The sequence below is a fragment of the Sciurus carolinensis genome, chromosome 3 (assembly GCF_902686445.1).
Source record: "Sciurus carolinensis chromosome 3, mSciCar1.2, whole genome shotgun sequence".
Taxonomy (NCBI): Eukaryota; Metazoa; Chordata; class Mammalia; order Rodentia; family Sciuridae; genus Sciurus; species Sciurus carolinensis.
Window position 1 is genome coordinate 36010576 of NC_062215.1, and position 17455 is coordinate 36028030.

Genomic DNA, 17455 nt, shown 5'->3' on the forward strand with positions numbered 1-17455 from the left:
AGAAATAGTGTAGATTGCTAAACTTTGAGTGGCAACTGGACTGTGTAGTTAATGGCATGAAAACTTCCATAGTTTTTACTTATAACTCTAGTTCTATGAATTCATCTTTAAAATATCAATTGTTGGTTTACAGTACATGAAATAGATAAAAGTAAAAGGAGTTATATGAGAATAGTATAATCATAGTTCATGTTTAAGAATAAAGATAAATCTTAGGAGTTAAATTAAAATGGCAAATTTGGTTTATTCTTTTAGAGTGATCACTTTTTATCACTTGTAACAGGTGATCAAAAATAGCAAGACAGACATCCCAGAATTGGAATTATTTCCTCGATATCTTCTCTTCCTGAGACAGCAACCTGCCACTCGAACACAGCAGTCTAACATCTGGGTGAATATGGGTATGATGAGCCTGAGAATGTTTCCTCAGCATTTACCGAGAGGTAACGTAAGAATGCAGCAAGAATACCACACGTTTTCTTGAGAATAAAGAAAAAGTGAAAACCAAGTTGCTCAGTCTGGTGCCACTGTACTAATTTACATTCCCATCCGTTTTCATACCAAATCAGTGAATTACTTGTGAGGCTTAGATCTATGGTCATGCGCAAGACTGGATTGAAGTAGAAGCAAAATCACAGCAGCAAACTAGGAAGAGTTGTTTTCCTTTTCTAGTTTCTAAGTTTATGAAAATAATAAACAGAAATAGACTTTTATTTATTTTATTCTTTGAGATGGCCATTATAAATTGTTGCTAGATTTAAGTTGCAGTGTACCACTTATTGACTGGTCTTTACAATTCCACTCAAATTTATAAGAGTAATTCTTTTGGCACTTTTTGTTGTTGTTTTTTGGATCTGTTTTGACCAAACATAATGCAGTTCTCATTCTAAACTAAGAGTGCTTTATAACAAATTATTCCGAGCAAATATATGTTTTGGAAAATGATTATTATACATTTGCTTTGAAAAATGTCAAACCTCCCCCCAAAAAACAAAGAAAAACACCAAGTCACCAAAATGAAATATAACATAACAAAAGTTCTCCTTTAATTTATAAAGTTAAATTTTATTGATATATAATACTTGTGCTTTTTGCTTACATATAAATGAAATTATTCTTCAGCAATAAAGAAATAATGAGTTCATCCATTAGCAAAGTCTTAGACTTTGTGTTAGTAATGTCAGATATTTCTAACAATATATGATAGTTTGCAAGAACTACTAAACAACCACCCTTGTGTGAGTACTAGGTTTCCTTTGAATTCAAACAAAGTTAGTTTTATGTCCTCCTTAAAGGTTGTATTCAGATAACAGAGGAAGACTCTTACATATATTTTGGTAAGAATTATAGCAAAACAGTGACCTCTGCTAATCAAACTGTTTTGGGGGGAAAACTTCAAAATCAAGGAACAAAGAAAAGGGAATATCTATGAAACATTCTTCCACGGGATCCATAGCATATGTCTTTTTTTGATTCTCTTTGAAAGATAACATGAGAGGCAAGATGCGTTGTTGTGCTTTTAGTAAGTATTTATAACACTTGTGCTGATCCTAGATTTTTGCTGCTTCTGTAAATTCCCCTAGATTTTTTGGTGCTACTCAAAAGCACAAAATTATATAGAATAAGTGGCTGCCTGGGAATTGAGCTATGCTATAAATCTGTCTAGAACACAAATTTTCTTATTGTGGCTTAGGATGAGATTAACTTGGACATTATACTTGCATATGCTTCTGAATCCTAGAACTGTTGTAGTTCTGGTGCTCCAAATTTGTTCTTAATTTGAAATTTTATTCATTACTAATTAGTTGTGGAATCAATCATTAATCATTTTTAATTTTATAAAAATATGCTTTCTTGCTGTAATCTTACAACTAATCCTCTTATGTATAATTGGAGAAATTTGCACTTTTATTTTCTCTTATGGATTACCTTTGCTTGCTGATAGTAAAAGATTTGCTTTGCTGTATGTTTAAAACTTGATGATGATTAAGTTTCGTTCTGCCATAAAATAATGTTCATCTTTCTTCAATATGATTTGTTACAACTGTTTGTTAGGCTCTTATTCCTTTTGAAGTAGGAGATATACAAATCTTCCCACAGTTATAGTTATAATGACTTAAATGTAGCCTTTTCTGTAGACAAAACTACAGAAATCATTATTCCTTAGATGAGTTTTCAGACTATTTTAGCTGAGTGAATTCTTCCTGGAAGGCCTAAAAAAAGCAATTGATGCTAATATTTTTCTATTTGTTTAGTAGATGAAGACTTACACTAAGCTGGGCACATGCCTGTAATCCCAGCAACTTGGGAGGCTGAGGCAGAAGGAACACAAGTTTGAGGCCAGCCTGGGCAATATAGTGAGAACCTGTCACAAAATAAACTAATAAAAAGGGTTGGAGGTATATAGCTCAGTAGTAGAGTGCTTGTCTAGCGTTCAGGAGACCCTGAGTTTAATCCCCAATACTGGGGTTGGGGTGGGGGAGCTCATTAAAGCACATTTATTGGCAGGGAATAAGTTACTATTGACTAGGTGGACAACAATCTAGAATGTATACTTGTGCCCTAGACAGATTATATTGATATGTTGTTTACATTTTTGTTTGGGTTGCTTAATAAAATATAGCCTCCCATTGGCAAAGATAACCTTTTAAACTACAACTTTTGTCTTGATTTTTGATTATGAAGTCAAATCAGGATTTAGCAAGAGTTTTTTAACAAGCTATCTTTGATTTTCATACTCTCTTGTCATTTCATCCTCTTCCTCTTTTGAAGTATGTAGTAAGCCTTGGTGTAATCTTACTTCACTCTTCACTTCCTTCCCCCTCCATACCCACAAATTTCTCATCTATAGATTCAAAAGATCTAAAATAATTCAGAAAAAAAATCGAATTTGCTTCTGTACTGAACATGAACAACATTTTTTCTTGTCACTGTTCACTGAATAATATAGTATAGCAATGACTTATAACATTTACATTGTATTATGTATTATAAATAATCTAGAGAGTGTATGGGCAGATATATATAGGTTATATCCAAGGACTATGCTATTTTGTATAAGGGATTTGAGCATCCATAGATTTTGGTATCCTGTGGGTGGAGCTCCTCAAACTATCCCCCTGAAGATTCTGATGACAACTATATTGCCATTCTTATTTCCACCTTCAGTCCTTCAGAAATTTAAGGTCATGTTCAGTATTACCTTATTGGGCAATAGGCTATATATTTCCCATTCTTTTCAGTAAGACTATTCATTTATTTATTTATTTTGTCATGGAAAACTTCTTGGCCAAATTTTAAGATCATTTGGCCATTTAAAATCTCTACCTATTTAGAATTTTAAGTAAAATTTTCTGTATAACTGTACCAATGAGTCAAGTAATTCGTCCATTTAATGGCTAAGAGTGATAAAATTAGATGGAATTAGTTTAAGAATGTAGATGAGGGGAATCCAATTATCTATCTGGAATTGAAATTCAGTGCTATTTATCTCCTCCACTCTTACACTGAGTTTTACTTCATATTCCTACTAGGCATGATCCAACTGAGGTCAGCCATATACCAGTGCCAGTTGATCGCAGACATGTTCCCACTCTTGAGAGCCAAATGTCATCAGTTATTTGGGCCTCTGAGCTTTTAATATTCTTTTCTTTTTAGAGTTGGGACCTTAAAGACACTTGGGTCTTCTGAGATCTTAATTTTAAAGCTTTATGGTACTCTTTATTTATATAATTATTGAATCTATAATTCTCATTTCTCATCATTATTTCCTAAAACCTATTGCTGAGAGGGATGCACTTTCTTTCTTCTGGATTTTTTCTTGTTTTATATATTTTTGTTTTGTTTTGTCTTGTTTATCTGCCTTTTTCCTTACTGTGATTACTATAACCATAGGAAATGTACCTTCTCCGAATGCACCTTTAAAGCGGGTGTTAGCCTATACAGGCTGTTTTAGTAGAATGCAGACCATCAAGGAAATTCATGAGTATCTATCTCAAAGGCTTCGAATTAAAGAGGAAGATATGCGCCTATGGCTATATAATAGTGAGGTAAGAGGCATCTCATTGTCACAGAGTCTGATTGAATGTTAAATCATGAGTATGAATTTTTGTCTGTAGTAATTATGCTAAAAATCATATCTAGTATTTCAGTGAAAACTTCTACTTTTAATTATTATTTTCACACATGAAGATGTTTGTCATAATCGTCATTTGTCATGATTCATAGTAGCAGCAGTTGGTCATCATGAACATTACAGTTTGATAAAGATTATTGTTACAAATACAAATTTTTTGTTTATACTAAATAGATTTCATATTGGATTTTGTTTTGAAGTAGTTTATTCACATGTTAAAAATTTGAAACAATACAAAGTATATAATTCCTCCTTCCCATCCTCTGACCCCTATCTTCCATTCTCCTCATAGGCCATGCTCTTAATCCTTATATATTCAGTGTAGATTACACTATGAAATTGGTTCATCAACGTAGTTTCAACCAGTTCTCCGGTCCCTGGTGTCTTCTTTTTTTTATCCTTCTCTGGTCACCACTGAGAGACAGTATCACACTGCCAGGAATTAAATCCTGACTGCCTCTTTTTAGTTGTATAACTGAGGGCAAGTCTCTTAACTCTCTGCCTTTGTTTTTGCTAGAGTGAAACAAGGAAATAATAGTATCTCCCTCATGGCAGTCTTGAGAATTACAGGAAATAATTCTGTAAGCACTTTAGATAGTGTAAGCTTAAACAAAAACGTATACTCCTACTACACAACTTTTGATTTTACATTTTCAATTCCTAATAAGTAGTCAAATTTCGTTCAGTACATTTACGAAATTTCATTCTAGGTACTAAAGAAAATTTCTTTCCTCCAAGCTCTTCAAAAAATCTGTTTCAGTGAACATTGTAATATATGAATGGATCTTTTCCTGATCACCCCAAAATTACATGTAATTTTGTTTTAAGGACATAGAGAATGTTCATGAAATGAGAGAAAGCCAATTTGTCTTTCCTACATTTTGCCACCTAAATTATAAATATTTCTGGATAATTTTAATATGCCAAGTTTTTGTGACATAAATTACATAAATGCAAGGAAGTTTTTGTCATTCACTTTCATTCCTACATTTGTTTCAAATTCACTAACCAGATTAACAGAAACATTTCCTCTGCTTTATTTAGAATTACCTTACTCTTCTGGATGATGAGGATCATAGATTGGAATATTTGAAAATCCAGGATGAACAGCACCTGGTAATTGAAGGTATCTGATAGAAGCATGCATTTATATATTAGATTTTTGAAGAGGACTTTAAAGAATTATAATAATTTTATAATTTTTCCCAAGGCAAATATTACTTGATCATTATGTTCTTTTTGATAAAACCCATCCCCTGGACTCTTATGTACTCTTATTATGCTATTTAGATTGTTTTAAAAGAAAAATTACCTGTCTACAATCATAGGCTAACAAGGAATGGAAAGGGGTGGGTAGAAACAGGTAAATTCAGTTGCACATTGACAGTTTCTTAAAATTTTTAGACTGCCTTTTTGAATTTGAGTAAGGAGACCAACTTTCTCAGAGTTAGTAGCGTAGGTTTTCATTAGTTATTAACACTGGTTGCTTACCAACAGAGCGACTTGTATATTCACACATAAATTTACACATTGGCATGTATATGCCATTGAAAATTTCATGTGTCTTTCTCTGAAGTTTCTTGGAAACATAACTAATTATGTTTGTATTAAAATGAATGGTTTAGACTAACAGTTGTTAAGAGTTTACGGAAGCAGTGTCACATTTCTGAGTTTTAAGTATAAGAAATTCCATTGTATCTGAACTTTAATTATTGTTCTAGATAGTTGAGTATAATTTTAAGTCATGAAGATAATTGGGTTATAGTAGCTTCATAATTTAATCAAATATACAATATAAAGAGGAGCAGTTTCAGAGCCAGTTACTGAAAATTAGTTGTTTAAGTTTCTGATAAGTAAGAGATTTCTTTTTCTTTTAAAGCAGAAGCAATTAACACTTTCCTATCTTGTCTTTCAGTTCGAAACAAAGATATGAGTTGGCCTGAGGAAATGTCCTTTATAGCAAATAGTAGTAAAATCGATCGACATAAGGGTAAGTCTCTAGTGTATTATTTTTAAAGGTATGTTTTTAAATTTATTCTTTTTTATTCTTGTTGGATAAACCCAACATCAAATTATTTTCTAAATTTCTCTCTGACCCACAATTAAATAAATTATGTATTTTTAAAGACATACATGGACATACATGGAGAATTCTCAATTAAAAAGAAAAAATTGCTACTTTGGGATTACCTGTGAGTGTGGATCATCATGATTACCAAAACCACTCTCAAAAAAACTTCTTAACTGTAGCATTTGAAAGACCTACTAAAGAAAGATTAACACTATTTAACTGATTTAAAAAGTTATAAAAAATTGTTACATTGAATACAAGTATCTTTCTTCTACAGCATATTACTACAGGTAGGCTTTAGTTCTCATGTTGTTTGTTCTAGTTCCCACAGAAAAGGGAGCCACAGGTCTGAGTAACCTGGGAAATACGTGCTTCATGAATTCAAGCATCCAGTGTGTTAGTAACACACAGCCACTGACACAGTATTTTATCGCAGGAAGACATCTTTATGAACTCAACAGGTAATCTATGATTTTTATATGAATCTACTATCGCCTCAATATTCTCTTCCTTTGTTCAGCCAATATCAGATTTGTTTTTTTGGCATTAGATTCCTGATTGATTTTATGGCATTTGGATTTTTTTTTTTTTTTTTTTTTTTTTGGTACCAGGTATTGAACCTAGGGGTTAAAACCACTGAGCCACATCCAGAGCCCCTTTTTAATATTTTGTTTAGAGCCAAGGTCTCACTGAGCTGCTTAGGGCCTCAGTCTCCTGAGCTTCTGGGATTACAAGTGCGTGCCACCTCACCTAGCTTCAATCTTCTCTCTCTCTTCTTTTTTTATTTTTTTTTTTTAATTCTGAAAGAGAAAGAGAAAAATCTTTTCTCATTGCCCTATTCAGTATGAAAATAGGGCAAAGGGATACTTTTCTTGTTTCAAAAAATAATAAGATATTTTTGATGTGATATACTAGACATTTCTGGGCCTGTGTGATTATGACTTAATGTGACTCTGCGGCTATAAATTTTCTTCTCAAACTTCTAGGACAAATCCCATTGGTATGAAGGGGCATATGGCTAAATGCTATGGTGATTTAGTACAAGAACTTTGGAGTGGAACTCAGAAGAATGTTGCTCCATTAAAGCTTCGGGTAAGTATATTAAAATAATATAAAAGTATTTAATTCCTAAATAATTATTTAAATAATCATAATTCCATATGTTTTCTGTTTTTGGATTGCTTACTCAGCATAAACCAGGTGTCCAATACTTTTATATGTTCAGATACATGCAAATACTGCTATATGTATACTGACTAGGAAAAGACCAAAGGCACAGTCTTAAATTTGAGATATTGTTCATTTTACTAATTTATCAAATATCTTCCTTGTTTGAATAGTACACCTTTTTTATAATCCTTTACTCTTAGCAATACTCTAACTGCAAGATTGACCTCAGAGCCTAATTAATTATGCCCAATACAGTTTCAGTACTACTAAGCTAATTAGTTGTATCTGTAGAATAGAAAAAGGAGCATAAATAAATGTAATTAATGAATATGGGTTTTAGGTTAACACCCTATTTAGTGGATTTTAATGAATTTAGAATTATTAATTTAAAGGACAAAAAATGTTTTAAAATTAAAAATTATAATAGCTAAAATTTTGCTTATCATTTGCTAGGTATTATTTTAATTTATGTGTATTAACTCATTTAATTCTCTGAATAATTCTATAATGTCCTGTTTTAATCCCCATTTTATGGCCCAAGAAACTAAAACACAAAATGATTAAATAGTTTGCCCATAGTTACAGGTTTGAAAGTCTTAACATAGTAGTTATACTATGTTGTTTTGCCTCTAATAATAAAAGAATGTAAGACCAGAAAAGGTAACTGAAAGAAAATAGTGTAGGGTATCTTTCATTCTGAGCAAATGCTCCTTTACCATTTCTGTATTAAATAGCATCTGTGGGCCTTAAGAGCTCAGTTTGCCCACCACAGTGAGTCTCATCTTCATGTACACCCGCAAGACTGGGATCCTAATTAGAATACTATAAATTTCATGGCCAGGTGAGTGGCACACACCTGTAATCTCAGCAGCTCGGGAGGCTGAGGCAGGAAGAGTTCAAAGCCAGCCTGTGCAAAAGCAATGTGCTAAGCATCCCTCTACATACAGTACAAAATAGTGCTGGGGATGTGGCTTAGGGATTGAGTGCCCCTGAGTTCATTCCCCAGTAACTCCCCCCAAAAAATTTCATTCTTATATAAATACATCCAAATAGATTCTACTGTCATATATAAAAAGAACAAATAAAAACAGTTGCTGAAATAGAGGCAGATGAAGTACTGTGCTATACTTTTTATGATGTCTCTGATTGAATTTTAGGACATGTTCATTTCAAATTTTATGGGGTAAGAAATAATAAGTGTTACTCCTCATATTTATAGTGGACCATAGCAAAATATGCTCCCAGGTTTAATGGGTTTCAGCAACAAGACTCCCAGGAACTTCTGGCTTTTCTTTTGGATGGTCTTCATGAGGATCTCAACCGAGTCCATGAGAAGCCATATGTGGAGCTGAAGGACAGTGATGGACGACCAGACTGGGAAGTAGCTGCAGAGGTTTGTCCATTTTGAGTGTCTATTGTAAACAATAGATTAAATGTTCTAGTCACAAATATGTGTGGCTACCACTTAAATGCAAACTAAAATGTTCTGTAACCATAATTTTACTGAGAACAAAATAATTTATTTTCTCTGCTTTATTATTATGTAGTAATAGTGACAGAAAAAACATTTAATGAAAATAGAAAAATATTGCTATTTCACATTATTAACTTTATGGTGTGGGATAGCAATGATTATCCAGTAGAACTTAAAGAGTTATAATAATTGCTAAAATAACATATACAGTGACTGATAGCTGTGTTTTATCTGCTTCTTATGGACAAAGAACTCTAATACTTAATGCCATTACCAGAGTAGGAACAAATGAAAATTAAGATTTTTCATATGAATTTACTCTCACTTACTTACATACATACTTAAATGATGCTAAGGAGTGAACCCAGGACCTTACACATATAGCCCCAGCCCCTTTAATATTTTATGTACTATTCAGAAAAAATCATTCTATTCTCTATTCCTTCAGTAGACAATACATTTTAAATTACAAATCTGGATTATAAATTTATAGGCAGATACCTATTCTATTTTAAATGAAGCTTAAGGATTATGTTCTTGACCTTTAAATGCAGTATACTTAGTGCTTTTGGATTTATGTAGAAATCTTATCTTCTGAATTTTGGGATGTAAAACAAAGATTTGTATCTCTCTCCTTGGTAGGCCTGGGACAACCATCTGAGAAGAAATAGATCAATTGTTGTGGATTTGTTCCATGGGCAACTAAGATCCCAAGTCAAATGCAAGACATGTGGGCATATAAGTGTCCGATTTGACCCTTTCAATTTTTTGTCTTTGCCACTACCAATGGACAGTTATATGCACTTAGAAATAACAGGTGGGTCACAAAGATCTAAAATATTATTTGACTCCATTTCTTCTACTTTTTACACACACAGCCTAAATTTGTAATTATACTTATTTGTCTATAGTGAGTTCTCGTAAAGATTAGTAGTCAGCATATTATAATCTAACAATCTACATTCAGGTATGATTTGGGATTTGAAAGACATGGAACCTGGGCCTATTTGTGCATCCATTGATTGGACATGCCAGAAACTTTGAAATATTGCAGAACTGCTCATACTTACATATAAGATGAACATTTAAAAATCTTAATTTTCCTACTATTATTCTTAAGTACTACCTTAGTATTTACATATATAATACAATTCTAGACTGAGTTGTTTGCTATTTGCAAGTCAGATATATCTGCTTACAGTGTATAAGACTTTGAGTGTAACTTGGATTTTACTAATAAAATATCTTTTCTCTTTACTAGTAATTAAGTTGGACGGTACTACCCCTATAAGATATGGACTAAGACTGAATATGGATGAAAAGTATACAGGTTTAAAAAAACAGCTGAGTGATCTCTGTGGACTTAAATCAGAACAAATCCTTCTTGCAGAAGTACATGGTTCCAACATAAAGGTAATATTAATTACTCCCTCTAGGAAACCTTTGATTCCATCTGTCAGAGTTTAGTTTTCTCCATTATTATCAATTAATTGTTATGCTAAATGGCCATGGTAGATATGGGGGGGTTGTTTTGTTTTTGGTATTGGAGATTGAACCCAGGGGTGCTTAACTACTAAGTCACATTCCCAGCTCTTTTTATTTTTTATTTCAAGACAGGGTCTTGCTAAGTTTCCTAGGGCCTTAAACTTGCTATCCTCCTTCCTCAGACTCCCAAGTCACTGATGGTGGCGGGTTTTTTTATTTGTTTGTTTTGTTTTTTAATATTTTTGTTTTAGTTGTAGGTAGACACAGTACCTTTATTTTATTTTTCTGTGGTGCTGAGGATCGAACCTGGGGTCTCACATGTGCTAGGCAAGTGCTCTACCACTGAGCCACAAACCCCCATCCCCTGGTGGTGGTGTTTTTAAAGAAGAAAAATACCTAAGGCTATCCATATGAATTGATCTAGCTGTGTCATTATAATACAGGCTCTCCCCTGCAACTGTTGGAACTACACACAACAGCCCTTCTATAATACCACTATTACTGGAATTCTTCCTAGGTTATTTTGTTATTTATGATTGTGTATTTATGAATAAACAGCCCTGTGTCTCAGGGTTCTGCATCCCCTGACTCAACCCACCATGGATGAAAAACACTTGAAGAAAAACTATCATATTTAAACTGATCACGTACAGACTTTTTTCCTTATCATTATTCCCTAAATAATACAATATAACAACTATTTACATAATTGTTATATAATATTAAATATTACCAATAATCTAAAGATGATTTAAAGTATGCTTGCATATGCTGATTTTCGTGTCTGCAATGAGTCCTAGAACCAATCCCCTAAAAACACTAAGGGAAAACTATATGCTTTACCTTTCAAAATGCTAAGAAATTAGAAAATAAAGACAAATTGACACAATCTTGTTTCCTGCATATCAGTTGGGGAAATAGTCTAATATATTGTCTTCCCTATGTGCTTCTACCATTAAAGTTCTTTAAGTTGTCCTTGAGGTTTCTGAATAAAACCCTACCTCACTGACATTTTTCTTCATGTATAACTTAAAAAGTGAGATCTCTGTGAGGATTTTGGGTTTATATTCTTGAAACAAAAAGACACAATGTAGGAAGTCAAGCATACACAACATACTTTTTTCTTTCTAAAAAGGGAAAATGATTTTCTTTGACTGTGAGGTGGGTTTCAATTATGTTATCCAGTATACATCTTTTAGTTAGTGAAGAAGTTATTCAGTTCTCTTATTTGTTTTACCAGTAAAGTTCCTAAGATAGACATTCTCTTCAGATAGATGAAAGATAATTTTTCCATTTTATCTGAAACATCCCTTCCTTCTCCTTTTGCTTTTTTTTTTTATCTCCTCCCCCCCCCCCCCCCAAGAACTTTCCTCAGGACAACCAAAAAGTACGACTCTCCGTGAGTGGATTTTTGTGTGCATTTGAAATTCCCATCCCTGCATCTCCAGTTTCAGTTTCTAGTCCAGTACAGACAGGTAAGATAAAACTAGAGCCCCTTCTCGTGACCTCTCCTTTGAATACTGTTTTAAGAGTTATCATCTTTTTTTGTATTTGTTATGCTAAGGATATTAGAGCAAAAGAATTTTTAATTTCTTTTGATTAGAACACTGTAGATATACATAGTAGCTTGATTCGTCCCAACAAAATCATACATCCATGGGATTTGATCTGTTCCATTTCATTCCCCATTCTTCCCTACTTCCCCCTTCCCCCTTCCCTCCCTCCATCCCCCTTGCCCTCCACAGATCCTCCCATTGCTCATCCATTTATTCATCCTTTATTGGCACTTTCCACACACACCTATAGGTGAAATTCCCTGTGGTATATTTATATATGCACATGTGATTTTGTTAAATTTATTCTACCTTTCCTCCCTTTTCCCATCCCTCTTCCCTTTCTTTTAACCTCCTTCTACTTAGAGCAAAAGAATTTTTGAACCCAAAAGAAACTTTAGTGATTTCTTTTATAAATGAGGAACCCAAAAGTCAGAAAACCCATGTGACTAAGTTAGGTAGGTGGCTACTAGCTCATATATCATTGGCATTCATATCTCTTTTAATACTTTTACTCAGTACTAACATGGTAACCGATGGTTTGAGAGGAACATATTACCAGAAAACATTAGCAATAAGTTTAGCTGAAAAGGAAGCAGTCCAGTTATTGAATGTGATTGAATATGGGTCAGTCAGTTTTTTTGGCCATTAATATACCTTGTTCTTCTTTATACTGCTTATAATTAGTGTAATACTCTGCCTATAAAAGTTTCATAGGAATCAGGCTCCTCTCACTGGCATGTAGTAGATACTACTGATAATGAGTTAGTAGATGATTTAATGTTGCTTATCATTTTTGTGCTACTAGTGATTTAACCCAGGGGATCTTAACCACTGAGCTACATCCCTAGTCCTTTTTATTTTGTGAGACAGGGTCTGACTAAGTTGCTTAGGGTCTCACTAGTCACTGAAGCTGGCCTTGAATTTATTATGCTCCTGCCTCAGCCCTCCAAATTGCTGGGTTTACAAGTGTGTGTTACCCTGCCTAGCATAATATTGATTTTTATTTAGAGACAGTAGAACCCTGTAATAACTTTCTATGAACTTTTCTTTCCTATACATATTTACCAGTTACATGGACTGTTGAGCACTTGAAATGTGACTAGTGAGACAGAAGAAATATATTTTAATTTGATTTAGATTTAAATTTTAAAAGCAATTTCTGTTTAGAAGCCAGATTAGACCTAGAAGTTTTAGAGGAATGGAGAATTTTAGAGGAGAGGAAAAAGAAAACAAGTGGTAGAACTGTGTGCCACAACATGATGTTCATATAGATTTCTTCAAGAATTCTGCTTAACAGGTTTCCTGTTGTTATTCTTACTTTGTCATTTAATCATCAAAGTGAGTTTCAAAACAAAATCTGAAATTAAAATCTTCCAATAAATCTAGAATTCTTATTTGAGCTATGATTTCTTTCTATCCTATGTTAAAAGAGACTATACTGTCCAGGTCCTCAGAATACTTGAGAAAAGAGCAAAGATGAAGATAGCATAAGCTGATGATGCTGCACATATCTTTGAATTTACAGATTTCTCCTCTTCCCCATCTACAAATGGAATGTTCACCCTGACTACCAATGGGGACCTGACTCGACCTATATTCATCCCCAATGGAATGCCAAACACTGTTGTGCCATGTGTAACTGAGAAGAACTTTACAAATGGAATGGTGAATGGCCATTTGCCATCTCTTCCTGACAATCCCTTTACAGGATACATCATTGCAATCCACCGAAAAATGGTTAGTCAAATGTTGGGCAACTTACTGTTGGTCTTGTCAGTGTCACTTGTGAAACAGCCTTTTTCTATCTTTACACCATCTTCATTAAACACATCTTCTGTATGATGTTTATACTAATGTACGTAATCAGAGCTGGGATTTAGTATCACATGTTAATGTATGCAATGCATTCCTCTCTTATATATTAAAATGCACCAGGATAGCCAGTGCTTCTGAGTACTACTTTTAAAATTTGTATCACCTATGTGTTCGTATCTTCATAGGCATGTACATCTTCTTGGCCATTTAAATGTGAATGCCTTTGGATAAAGTCTTTTAAATATCGTTTTGCTTTTTTTTAAAAACAAAATCTGAGAATATTCTTTGATAAGTTTTTCATAATTCATTGATAAGCTAATTTCTTCATTAAAGGCTGACTCTGATTTAAAAAAAAAAAAAAAAGATTTGAAAAGTAATCAGTAGATAAGAGGCTGAATCCCAGCAGTTCAACTGGCAGAGTCAGAAGAATCACAAGTTCAAAGCAGCAACTTAACAAGACCCTGTCTCAAAAATTAACAAAAAGGGGCTGGGATGTAGCTTGATGGTAGAGCACCCCTGGGTCAATCCCCGTTACCCCCCACAAAAAAATGAGAGTGGGACTGGGGTTGTACCTCAATGGTAGAGCACTTGCCTGGCACTGGTGAGGCACTAAGTTTGATCCTCAGTACCACATAAAAAACAAATAAATAAAAAATAAAGGTTAAATTCTATTTAAAAAAAAATGAAAAAGGTAGTTATAATTTATAGGAGAACTTGGTACAGTAAAAGGGGCACTGGACTAGGACCTGTGTTTTGGTTCTCTCTCTGCCACTAGATAGCCAATTGAGCTCTTTGGACTTTATTTTATTTTTTTAATATATTTTTACTTATAGATAGACACATTACCTTTATTTTCTTTGTTTATTTTTATGTGGTGCTGAGGATCAAACCCAGTACCTCACATGTGCTAGGCAAACACTCTACCACTGAGCCACAACCCCAGCTCTCTTTGGACTTTGAGTGGCCTAATTTTATAAAAATAAGGAATTTGGCTGCTAGGTAATGTCTAAGATCCATTAGTTACCTGATCTCTATTTAAAAATTCATTCTAGGGGCAGGGGATATGGCTCAGTTGGTAGAGTGCTTGCCTCAAAAGCACAAGGCCCTGGGTTCAATCCCCAGCTCTGAAGAAAAGAAAACCTTAAATTTTTTTTTTTTTCATTCCATCTTATTTATTATCTTTACTGGATGAAAAATACTATTCCCTACTCACTTAAAAAGCCAATGAATTAAGCTTTGTAAGAGTGTATAAAGTCAATATAAAAAGGTCAAGTATAGCACATGCTTAATTAGTATACTGAGCACATCCCCAACACCACCAAAGAAAAGAAAAAAGGAAGAAAAAGAAAAGAAAAAAGTATCAAGTATATCACTTCTATGATAAGAAAAATGAAATTTTTTAAAACAAAGAAGAGGCACTATATTAATTTCCTGGGACTGCTGTAACAAGTTACCACCAACTTGGTGACTTACTACAATAGAAGGTTTCAGTTTCTGTGCAAGATCTCTAAAGCCAAGGAATCAGTAGCTGTACTCCTTCCAGGGGCTCTAACAGACAATGTTTCCTTGTCTTTTTCAATCTCTGATTCCGGGCATTCCTTAATTTATGACTTGTTGCATAACTGCAATTTCTCCCTTTTCATACGGCCTTTTCCTTTGCTGTCTTCTTTTCTCTTAAGGATACTTGGCATTGGATTTAGGACCTATTGAAATAATAGAAAATTTTGAGATCCTCAACTTAATTACATCTCCAAAAACCCTTTTGCCAAATGAGGTTGAATTTACCGATTCCAGAGTTTAGAATGTGAATATATCTTTGGAGGAGCCACCATTCACCCTCTATAGATATTTTTATCATAGTATTATGAAAGTTGAGTACCTAGAATAATTAAGTACCTAGAAAAATTTTTTTAAATTTATTTTTATTATAAACAAATGGGATACATGTTGTTTCTGTTTGTACATGAAGTAAAGGCATACCATTTGCGTAATCATACATTTACATAGGGTAATGGTGTTTGACTGATTCTGTTATTTTTTCCTTACCCCCCACCCCTCCCATCCCTCTTTCCCCTCTACACAGTCCCTCCTTCCTCCATTCTTGCCCCCTTCCACCCCCCATTATGTGTCATCATCCGCTTATCAGCAAGATCATTCGTCCTCTGGTTTTTTGAGATTGGCTTATCTCACTTAGTATGATATTCTCCAATTTCATCCATTTGCCTGCAAATGCCATAATTTTATTATTCTTTATGGCTGAGTAATATTCCATTGTATATATATACCACAGTTCCTTTATCCATTCATCAATTGAAGGGCATCTAGGTTGGTTCCACAATCTGGCTATTGTAAATTGAGCAGCTGTGAACATTGATGTGGCTGTATCTCTATAGTATGCTGATTTTAAGTCCTTTGAGTATAGGCCGAGGAGTGGGATAGCTGGGTCAAATGGTAGGTCCATTCCAAGCTTTCTGAGGAATCTCTACACTCTTTTCCAGAGTGGCTGCACTAATTTGTAACCCCACCAACAATGTATGAGTGTACCATTTTCCCCACAGCCTCACCAACACCTATTGTTGCTTGTATTCTTGATAATCGCCATTCTAATGGGGGTGCATTTCTCTTATTACTAGAGATGTTGAACATTTTTTCATATGTCTCTTGATTGCTTGTAGATCTTCTTCTGTGAAGTGTCTGTTCATTTCCTTAGCCCATTTGTTGATTGGGTTATTTGTATTCTTGGTGTAGAGTTTTCTGAGTTCTTTATGTATTCTGGAAATTAGTGCTCTATCTGAAATATACGTGGCAAAGATTTTCTCCCACTCTGTACGTTCTCTCTTCGCATTGCTGATAGTTTCCTTTGCTGAGAGAAAGCTTTTTAGGTTGAATGTATCCCAGTTATTATTCTTGCTTTTATTTCTTGTGCTATGGGAGTCCTGTTAAGGAAGTCGGATCTTAAGCTGACATGTTGAAGATTTGGACCTACTTTTTCTTCTATAAGATGAAGGGTCTCTGGTCTGATTCTGAGGTCCTTGATCCATTGTGAGTTGATTTTTGTGCAGGGTGAGAGATAGGGGTTTAGTTTCATTCTGTTGCATATGGATTTCCAGTTTTCCCAGCACCATTGGTTGAAGAGGCTATCTTTTCTCCATTGCATATTTTTGGCACCTTTGTCTAGTATTAGAAAATTGTATTTATATGGGTTTGTGTCCATGTCCTCTATTCTGTACCATTGATCTACCTGTCTATTTTGATGCCAATACTATGCCGTTTTTGTTGTTTTTGCTTTGTAGTATAGTTGAAGGTCCGGTATTTCGATACCCCCTGCTTCACATTTCCTGCTAAGGATTGCTTTAGCTATTCTGGGTTTCTTATTCTTCCAGGTGAATTTCACGATTGCGTGCTCTATTTCTGTAAAGTACATCATTGGGATTTTAATTGGAATTGCATTGAATCTGTATAGCACTTTTGGTAGTATGGCCATTTTGACAATATTAATTCTGCCTATCCAAGAACATGGGAGATCTTTCCATCTTCTAAGGTCTTCCTCAATTTCTTTCTTCAATGTTTTGTGGTTTTCGTTGTAGAGATCTTTTACCTCTTTGGTTAGATTGATTCCCAAGTATTTTTTTTTTTTTTTGAGGCTATTGCAAATGGAGTTGTTTTCCTCATTTCCCTTTCAGATGTTTCATCGCTTGTGTATAAAAATGCTTTAGAGGGCTGGGGATATAGCTCAGTTGATAGAGTGC

General features: G+C 34.1%; 1 protein-coding gene across 3 annotated transcripts in view; it reads left to right on the plus strand.

Annotated features, from left to right (window-relative positions):
* The window catches only part of Usp32 (ubiquitin specific peptidase 32), a 192882-nt gene that overhangs the window by 141403 nt on the left and 34024 nt on the right, over positions 1–17455 (plus strand). For 2 of the 3 annotated variants that reach the window (XM_047544723.1, XM_047544722.1), the window contains 11 exons: positions 284–401; positions 3895–4049; positions 5180–5261; positions 6051–6125; positions 6529–6667; positions 7193–7298; positions 8596–8769; positions 9493–9667; positions 10112–10263; positions 11699–11810; positions 13417–13628. In XM_047544723.1, the coding sequence (XP_047400679.1) occupies positions 284–401; positions 3895–4049; positions 5180–5261; positions 6051–6125; positions 6529–6667; positions 7193–7298; positions 8596–8769; positions 9493–9667; positions 10112–10263; positions 11699–11810; positions 13417–13628 (1500 nt within the window). Of the gene's footprint in view, positions 1–283; positions 444–3894; positions 4050–5179; positions 5262–6050; positions 6126–6528; positions 6668–7192; positions 7299–8595; positions 8770–9492; positions 9668–10111; positions 10264–11698; positions 11811–13416; positions 13629–17455 lie in introns of all 3 variants that reach the window. The other variant, XM_047544720.1, reaches the window with a different exon arrangement.